General features: G+C 53.2%; 1 protein-coding gene across 3 annotated transcripts in view; it reads left to right on the top strand.

The window, feature by feature from the left end:
- Window positions 1-1315: 1315 nt before the first annotated feature.
- The window catches only part of RAP1GAP2 (RAP1 GTPase activating protein 2), a 187203-nt gene continuing 178792 nt past the window's right edge, over window positions 1316-9726 (top strand). For all 3 annotated transcript variants that reach the window (XM_029210687.1, XM_029210689.1, XM_029210686.1), the window contains exons 1-2: window positions 1316-1429; window positions 4526-4561. In XM_029210687.1, coding sequence (XP_029066520.1) covers window positions 1386-1429; window positions 4526-4561 — 80 coding nt within the window. In that variant the 5' untranslated portion in view covers window positions 1316-1385. The remainder of the gene's footprint in view (window positions 1430-4525; window positions 4562-9726) is intronic.

Here is a 9726-nt window from a genome sequence, read left to right as displayed (position 1 = left end):
CACCAGGCTCCTGCTGAGCAGCCGGGGGGCACGGGACCCCACACTTGCCACCCCTAGTCAGGGCCCTGTGCTGCCCCCATAGGGCCTGAGGCCCCTTGTGTCCCCTGCAGTGGAGGAGTCAAGAAAATAAAAATGCCTGTGCCCTTTGTCCACAGCCTGGGGGTGGCCCGCTGGCATCCCAGCGTGGATCTGACTCCCAGCTCCGGGGAAGGTGGGCCAGTGGGAAAGGCCAATGGTGGAAGCTTCTCCACTGCTTGGTAGGGGCGGGGACCTGGCACCCCGCCCGTGACCCTCTACCCTAGGCTGCTGTATGTATGTGCCTCACTCTTCGACGGGGCTCTCGTTAGTGAGCACCTACCGTGTACCAGGCGTGGCAGCACTGGTGCAGACAGAGATTAGGACTAGCCTGTGGGTCCAGTGGGAAAGGCAAAGACGTGCACTTCGGTGCCACCTGCCACCTCTGCCACTGCCGGCAGGAGCTCAGCACTGCTGACCTCTGTCTAGACGCTCAAGGGCATCTGAGCAGTACAGATCTGTGCCTGTGCCTGTGCCTGTGTACGTGAGGGCGCCTTGTAGGCGTGTGTGCGATCTGAGCGTGCGCCTAGGTGTGTGCACGTATGTTGATGTGTGTGAGCGTGTGTTTGTTTGGGGAGCTGCGTGTGCACGAGGCGGATGTGCAGGTGTCTTTGTAAACGTCTGCGCGCACCGGCAGGTGAGTGTGCAGTACCTGCGCGCACGTGTGTGCCGGCGTCTGCTGACGTACGTGAGCACGCACGCGCCTAGGTGTACCCGTGGGTCCTGTGCATATATGTGTGCACGTGTGTGCGCCCCTGGGCCCACGTGGGTGCACGTATACTTGTGTCCACACGCGTGTGCGTGTGGGGCAGGTTTATCTGGTACGGTGGAGGCAGAAAGCCCAAGGTCCCGCCTCCGGCAGCCCCAGGGAGTCGGTGTGGGCCCGCGTCGGCAGGGCTCCCTGAGCCTTCCAGCCAGGTCTCTCCCCCCTCCCAGGCACAATCATGGTAATCCTCGGGCCTCCTTGGGTTCCGGGCAGCCTGGGCTGTGTGGGGCAGAGCTGCCAACCCGTGCTGTGGTGCAATCTGCCGGCCGAGCCCCTTCCGGTGCTGCGGGTTCCTCCGGGTGTGGGGAAGCTGCCCTCTGCGACCTCCCCTGCCTGTCTTGGTGCGTCCTGGGGGGCAGGACACCCCTCCCACCCCGCGGCCTCACCCACAGGAAGCCGGGCTGGGGGGCAGGCATTGGGGGAGGTGCCACGCCGGGCACCCCGCCCTTTGCCGGTGGCTGTCGACCCCGCTGCTCCGAGGCCGCAGCAGTCTTGCCAACAGCCTCGGGGGCATCGCTGGACCAGGGGCCCCTCCGTCACAGCCATGTTTGGCAGGAAGCGCAGTGTCTCCTTTGGGGGCTTCGGATGGTGGGTAACAGATGGGAGGGCGGGTGAAGGGGTGGGAGCGAATCTGGCCGTGAAGCCCGGTTGAGCCTGTGGCTGTGACCTGGTCAGTAGGGAGCAGTGCGGGGGACTTTCAGATGCTTGGGTGGATGGAGATGGAAGATCCTGTGGGGGGGGCACCAGGCTTTTCCTCACTGTCCCTTGGGTACAGTCTTCTAGGGAATTCAGAGGTCGGAGCTGGAGCCAGTGTGAGTGTGACTCTGGTGAACGTGGGCCTCTGTGTCATGTGTTTCCATAAATGTGTATGTGCATCTGTGATGGCTGTGAACACGTGTGTATCTGGGACTGTGTGTTTAGGTGTGCATGTCTGTGCGGCCGGGTGTGAGGTGTGTGCCTGGCTGGGTGGGTGTGCCGACGCGTGACCACGTGTGCCCTCTGCGCTTCTGAGCGGATGCCGGTCTGCGCCTCGGAGCTTCTGTACCTGTGCGTGCTCTTGTCTGTGCATGTGTGTTATGCTTCTGTCTGGGTCATCTCTGTGACTTCGTGGCCGGGAGAGTGTGTGGCCTGCTCGGCCTTTGGGCTGTCTGCTCTCTTCAGGGGTGAGCAGTGAGAGGACCGGGCAGGCCTGTCGCCAGGGGCCCCTCCCTGCCCTCCCCCTACAGCCAGTCTGAGCAGCTGGGGCTGTGCTCCAGCCTCTTGCCTGACCCTCTGGGCCACCTTTTGCTGCTAAGTTTCTGTCTGGGACAAAGGAGAGGCTCTTTCCTCCCTATGGGGCCATAAAGTGAGGAAACTGAGGTCAAAGACTTGTCTCTGGTTACCAGCTGCCGGCAGCTTCTCCTCAGCTGGGGAACGGGGTCTAGTGGTTTTCATTATCAGTTTCCTTTCAGCTTCTAGCCTTGGAGCATTGTCAAAGAAGAGGTTCCCACTGCTGAGGGGGGGAGGGTGGCCAGGGCTGTCCTGGTGTGGAAGCTGGGTGGCCAGTAGTGGGGGGCATAAGAGGTGAAGGAGAGTGGGAGGGAGCACAGGGGCTGCAAGACATGGGATGGCAGAGCTTCCTGGTGGGGCTGGAGGGTTAGGGTGGCTATCATGCGGGGATGGCTTTCAGCAGGGAAGGGATCTTGCAGTTGTTTGAGGGCTAAATTACAGATTCCTGGAGCCCTGGTCCACTCCAGACAGTGAAAAGAGTCTTGGGGGCGGTATTTTCAGAGCTCCGTTGGATGCCAGGGTGGATGTCCAGTAGCGCTGGTGGGCAAGGTGATGAGGGTGAATGGGATGCGGCAGGGCAGGGAGGAGAGAGATGGCACCCGAAGAACCTGGGGACCTTGGTTTCCTGAAAGGGGAAAGCTCAGTGTCACAGCGCTGCCCTATCTCCCCATCTCAGCCCTGCCAAGCCATAGACCCTGCCCTCCGAGGCCACATCCCCGTGGGAGCCCGGTTGACTGAGTAGGTGTGGGCGTGGGTCCCCGGACCGGGGCTGCTGTGGCCCAGGGTGTGACCCAGAGAGTTGGTGGGTGGCGGGTGGTAGGGTGAGAGGGCATGCTGGGAGACCTGGGTTAAGGCGCCGCTCCTCTTCTGCTCTTTGAGGAGCCCAGATGGGACACTTCCTCTCTCCAGGTCTCAGTTTCTCCATGTGTAAATGGGGAGTTTCTGCCTTACCCACAACAAAGGGATGTTGTAAGAATTAAAAAAGATTCCTTGGGAAAATATAAAATGTAAGGGCTTATTGATAGAGGTTCCAGTTGGGTTTCTCTGGGTAACAGATGTAGCAGAGTGCAGGGATCTGCTCCTGGGTCCACCTTACTCCCATTCAGTGAGTTGAATGGGAGAGGACGAGTATCTCCATACCAGAGGGGGTTAGGAACCCAGTGAGACCCCTAGGGGCCTCGTGGAAGCACCAAGGAAGGGCCCAGGGGGCCCGTGGGGAAGAAGCTGGGAGGGGGGACCTGGGCCAGGAACCTCGGGTGTGGCTTATTTTGCTGTTGGGAACTGAGATCGGAAGGTGCTGGGAGTTGACTCAGGGTGGAAGGATCCCACCCCCCAGCTCAAGGGCTTGGTGCTGACTCGTGATTGCTGGGGCAGCTCTGCGTCCTCACCGTGTGGCCCCTGACACAGCTCCCCTCCTCCCTGGGGCCCCAGTAGTTGCGTGTATGGGGAGCTCATGGCAGAGCTGAGCTGCTGGGCAGAGGTGGCTATAAGAACTTTCCAGGGTTTCAAGCCTCCTGGAGGTGGTGGTGATTTTGGTGGCATTAATGGCAATGATGACATGGCGCAGTGGTGACACTGATGGTGATGTGACCCTGGTATTTGTGACCCCTAAACAAGAGGAGACAGAGAGTGGGAATCTCGCCTACCTTTCTGTCTCTGGAGAGAGGAAGGGGCCTCTTTTACCAGCCATAAGGGCTGGCATATGCAGAGGGTAAAAATAGAAGCCTAGCAGCCCTGCCTTGTCTTCCAGCAAGGGTAGGCGCAGGCTGGGGTGGAGTTGCTGGCTGCCGGGACAGTCTGCTGCAAACGTGATCTTCCGGGCTCTGAGCTCCTGTGCCCGACAGACCCCACCTCCTGTGCACCCTGGCGCCTGCTGTCAGGTTCTGTCTCAGGAGTGGCTTATGCCTCCTTAGAGGAACTGGCAGCTCCCAGAGCAGGAGGGTCCCTGGTGCTGGAGGTTGCGGCATCTTTGTAAAGCAGAATCCCAGGAAATATCCATGCATTGATTGTCCAGCCGCTGTGACCCATGAGGCTGGGTTGCAGAGTCCTCTTCTGGAGCTTGGGTAACGAAAGCAGAGATGGCATATAAAGTGCTTTAGATCCCTGGGTCTGGAGTCAGATACTGGGATCCAGACTGGGCCAGTGACTGTATCCTCCCGAGCCTGTTTCCTCATCTCTAAAATAGGGAGAATAACAGGACCCATCTCACTGGGTTATGAGTGGCTCCGGCCCTCCCAGAGCTCCCAAGTCCTCCCTTTCTGGGCTGGAGGAGAACTTCCTTCCTCCTGAAGCAACATTGTCCACGGCCCTGCGGGGCTGGTGGTCTGGGCTGGCCCCGGGACCTGTCCCCTGCAGGTGCTAGGTGGGAGCCCTCAGCCCTGGCACTGACGGAAGCCCTTGCTTTTCTCTTGTCAGGATCGACAAGACCATGCTGGCGAGCCTGAAGGTCAAGTAAGTAGCCACTTCCTGTTACGTAAAGGTCAGAGGTAATGGCAGATGGAGCTCTTCTGGGGCCCTCATTTCCCTCCTGGTTGTGGAAAACGTGAGCGGGACTGTTGCATTTGTCAGATTCTCTGTCTCAGTCCAGGGGCTTGTGGACTTGGAGGAGGCTGGACTGGGCTCTTGATTCCCGAAGTATCCGGGAAAAGGCAGAGGCTGGGAAGCAAGCAGGGGGACCCGTGTGGTGGAAATGTGTATAGCAGTGAAACTTTCAGGCCACAACTCAAGGGTATAAGAAAGAGAATTGTATTTTCCATCACTTTAATTTTTATATTTTAGTTTTCCATCACTTGTAATCATTTTGTTTTTATATATAATTTTTGTAGCCCCAGTCCCAAGAGGCTATTTTTTTTGCCGCACTGCACAGCATGCAGACTTCCCCAACCAGGGATTGAACCCATGCCCCCCTGCAGTGGAAGTGTGGAGTCTTAAGCACTGGACCGCCAGGGAAGTCCCAGGCTGTCTTTCTGACATTCCCACCTACCTGGAAAATTGTGCCACACAGTTCTAGGACCTGGCAGAACACCCCAGTGTGTGTGTGTTTGTGGGTGGTCAGTTGGTCATCGAGTCATCTATTACCAGACACCTGTCGTCCTGATCAGCCTGGCCCTGAGGCTCTCTGAGAATTCCAGCACCAGATTCAGGGTCTGGGGATTGATTGTCTGCCTCAGTTTACCACGTGTCTGCTCGTCTGTCTGGGGAGCCCTGAGCAGACACCCCTTTGTCCTAGAACCTCTGACTGCTCCTCTCTCATCACCTTCGTTCTTTTCCCTCTGTGTTTCTGGCCAAACCATTTTGCCTGCGCCTGGATCCTCTTTCCCCCTTGAGACTTAACAAAAGTCGGTTCCCAACTGCATCCCTCCCTTGGGCAATGAGTACTGACCAACCACCTTCTCCAATTAAGTGAGTTAAAAAGGAAGGAAATTTTAGGAGGGAAAAACAGCATTGGTCACTAGCTCAAAATATTATCCTGCAACACGTGAATTGGCTCAAGCATGAAAAATTCCTCTACTAAGTGTCCTCCTTTGGAGGCAGCCCCACCTGCTTGTAACTCCCCCATCTCAGCTGAAAGGTTTTCCAAGCTGGCCTCTCTCTGCCATGCCATTTAGTTGCCAGCACTGCCTGTGCATCCCCTGGGTACACTTCCCTGGGCAGAGCACAGCCAGTCTTGCGAGTTGGCATCTAAGGGAGGGGGTCAAAACAAGGAAGCTTCCCACTCAGGTTTGTTTTGCTCAGAAGGGTGAGGGTGGGCAGTTAGCAGGGCAGGGAAGGATGGAAAACTGTCCCTGCTCTCTGAGAGCTTTCAGTCTCTCTGTAGAGTTGATGCCAGGGATGTAGTGGGAGCAATCTTGGAAGACTGACAGGAGGAGGTAGCTTCTAAAGTAGCTCTTAAAGATGGGGCGGGACAATGGGCCTGTCTGTGCCTGTGCTGATTGGCGTGGGGTGTGCATCAGGGCAGTCCAGCGTTTAGGGCAAGTCACTCTTGGGAAAGACACTTAACTTCTCTGGACTTCAGTTTCCGTATCCTTTGTCCAGTGGGCACAGCGATGTCTGGCCTTCCTAGAGCTTCCTATCTGCGTATTGCATGAGATGCTAGGTAGGAAGCTGAGTTACTAAGGGGTGTAGAGTGGTAGGAGTGGGTTTTTTTGGTACCGTCTTGGGACATCTAGTTCAATTTCACAAGCGTTTATTGAGGGCCTGTTTGTTTTAACTAGTAAAGATGATACATGTAACCTGCAAAGGAACTAGTTACAAGGTGGAGTGAAGGGCTGGGGGCATGGGCCAGTGTTGAGATTGGGACCCCAGTGGGCTCTCTGGGTATGTGGGGGACAGTCTGAGGTCTTAGGCCTTGGGGAGGTGGTGTTGAGAGGGTTGTTTGGGACAGTGTGTAGGACTGTGTTCCTACTTGCACTTGGTTAAGATTCTTTTGATTGCAAGAAACAAAAACCCAGTGTAATCTGGTTAAGCAAAAGATGGAGTTTATGGAAAAAAATCCCAGGTGCATCAGGGAACCCAAGGGGAGGAGGTGGAGCTAGAGCTCAGGGGGCATTGAACAGGAACTGGAAATGCATCCCCATCAAAATCCCAGCTGCCTTCCTTGCGAAGATGGATAAACTGATCCTAAAATTCTTATGGAAGTTCAAGGATAATCTTGAAAAAGAAGAACAAAGTTGGAGGACTGTACTTCGTGAGTTCAAATTTACTACCAAGTGACAGTAATCAAGAGAGTTTGGTAATGGCATAGAGATAGACATACAGATCAATGGAATAGAATTCAGAGTCCAGAAATAAACCCTCACATTTGTGGTCAATTGACTTTCAACAAGTACGATATGTCATGACAATTCAATGGAGAAAAATAGTCTTTCAACAAATGGTGCTGGGACAACTGATATCCACATGCAAAGGATGAAATTGAATCCCTGTCTCACACCGTGTACAAAAATTAACTCAAAATGGATCAAAGACCTAAATGTAAGAGCCCAAAGTATCAAACTCTTAGAAGAAAACCTAGATGAAAATCTTTGTGGCCTTGGATAAGGCATTGGTTTCTTAGGTATGACACCCAAAGCACAAGCAACAAAAACAACGAGAACAGCAAACTGATTAATTGAACTTCTTCAAAATTAAAAACTTCTGTGTTACAAAGGACACCATTAGGAAAGTAAAAAGACAATGCCCAGAATGGGAGAAAATATTTTTAAATCACATATCTGATAAGGGACTCATATCTAAATTATATAAAGAACTCTAACAACTCAATAATACAAAGACAAAAAGAATTTAAAAATGGGCAAAGACTCTGAATAAACATTTTTCCAAAGAAGTTATATAAATGGCCAATGAGCGCATGAAAAGATGTTCAACGTCATTAGCTATCAGGGACATACACATCAAAGCCTCCGTGAGATACTACTTCACACCCACTAGAATGACTATAATCAAAAAGACAGATAATAGCAAGTGTAGGTGAGGATGTAGAGAAATTGGAAGCCTTACACGCTGCTGGTGGGAGTGTAAAAGGGCGCAGCTGCTCTGGAAAACAGTTTGGCAGCTCCTCAAAGGGTTAAACGTAGAGCGACTGTATGACCAGCAATTCCATTCTTGAGTATACATCCAAGAGCAATGAAAACATATGTCCATAGAGAAACTTGTATGTGAATGTTCATAGCAACGTTATTAATAACAGCCCCAAATGGAAATAATTTTTTTTTCTGGGGTGATGAAAATGTTCTGGGACTAGTTTGTGGTAATGGTTGTACAACCTTGTGAATATACTGAAAACCATTGAATGATAGACCTAGAAATGGTGAATTCTACAGTAAATAAACTACATCTCAATAAAACTGTAAAAAAAAAAAAAAGAGGGAATCTGATTGGCCCAGCATGGTCCAATCAGTTTAGCTGGAGAGATGGGGTTTATGGATAAAATATGTCTGTGGCAGCCAGCTCTCTCTGTGGGAGGGGCTAGTTCTCAGAGAAGAAGGATGAGTTGTGGGCTGGGCAGATACCATAGGAGGTTTCATCCCGTCACCCCCATGACTCTTAGGACTAAAAGGAAGATCAGTAGCTGCTCCCTCATTCTCCTCCCCACTAATACCTAAGAAGAAATTCTGCCTGGGTGCCCAGGATATGGCTCTGCTTACTGACAGGTCCTTAGGCAGCCAACTGCATGTGCTAGGGCTCTTCCAGGTACCCAGATGCTGCCTTCCTTCGGCTTCTGCTGGGTGAGACATCTTTCTGTACTAATGCAGCCCGTTGGCTTCTCCACTGAGCACCAGATACCCCTGGACTGCAGCCCATGCTCCCGATGGCCTCAGCTTCTTCCCCAGGGACCTGGTGTCCTTGACACGAAGACAGTCAGCCATACAGCTCCTGGAAGTGTCCCTGAGCTATGCAGCTCCGAAGATGGGGTTCTGGCACCACCATTATTGAGCACTTACTATGTGCTCACTTTTCATCACAGAGTTTCCCTGAGGTTTCACAGCCATCTTGGGAAGCAGCTACCACTACTGTCTGCATTTTACAGAAGAGAAAGGGAGGCTTGGGAGGTTAGGAAACTTAGTCAAGGTCATCAGGGAGTAGGTCCTGCAGCTGGGATTTGAATCCAGGTCTGTACTTCATGGCTGGTTCAGTCCAGGCTGGAGCTAAATAGTTCTCAGCACCTCTCTCCACCCTGCTTTCCCACTCTTTTCCCGATTTAGATAGAGAGTCTGGTGCTTTGGCCCCAGAATGCACCCCTGCCTCCACAACACTGTGGATGGGAGGGCCCAGCCCCCTGCTGGAGGCCCAGGTTGAGAGGGGTCTGGGGTACCTGATGATGAAGACCCTCAGAGGCAAGGGGTGCTGGGGACCTGGAGCCACACAAGAACACTGGATAGGGGGGTGGTGGCAGCACATAGAGGAGAAAAAATTGGGAGGCGGAGACTAACAAATTGTTAACCTCTCCAAGACTCAGTTTGCCCATCTGTAAAGTGGGAGGGTTGGGCTGGTGCCCAATCTGCTCTCTTCTAGCTTTGACTTTCTGGGAGTTCACCTTCATGCCTTTTGTCCTTTTGCATTTCTCTCAGGACCTTGATGATGGTAGGTGCTCGCTGTTGACTAAGCAAATGCATGCACGAATGAATGAGTGTCTTTGAGAGCAGAGGTTCTGCATACTTCATCTCTGGCTCCCCAGAGCCTTACACCATGCTTGGCATATAGCAGGTTCTCAGTCTATATTTGCTGGATGAATTAATTCTGGGTCATCATGGTTAGCCCATCACATGAGATGGAGGGCTGGAGAGAAAGAGGCAGGGACAGCAGGTGCGGAGCGCCGCTTCACCAGCCTGCTCCCAGGCCAGCTTGGGATACGGTCTGTATTGCAGTTGTTGAACCATAGTCTGACTGGATTCCCACAGGGGGAACCTAGGTTTGCAGGGCCATGTGTTTGCTCATGGAGGTCCTTGAAGCAGCATCCAGAGAGGACGACCTGAACTGGGAGCCTCTGATACTTTTCTCCACTCTTTTTTTTGCTGCCCCTTGCCCTCCCTCTCAGAGACTCCTGCTTCTTTGCTAAAGAAAGAGGTGTGTGTGTGTGTGTGTGTGTGTGTGTGTGTGTGTGTGTGTGTGTGTGT

The sequence above is a fragment of the Monodon monoceros genome, unplaced genomic scaffold (assembly GCF_005190385.1).
Source record: "Monodon monoceros isolate NGI ecotype Baffin Bay Population unplaced genomic scaffold, NGI_Narwhal_1 Super_Scaffold_9, whole genome shotgun sequence".
NCBI classification, from domain to species: domain Eukaryota; kingdom Metazoa; phylum Chordata; class Mammalia; order Artiodactyla; family Monodontidae; genus Monodon; species Monodon monoceros.
The sequence above is the reverse complement of the archived record's forward strand: the minus strand, read 5'-3'. Positions and strand labels throughout refer to the sequence as shown.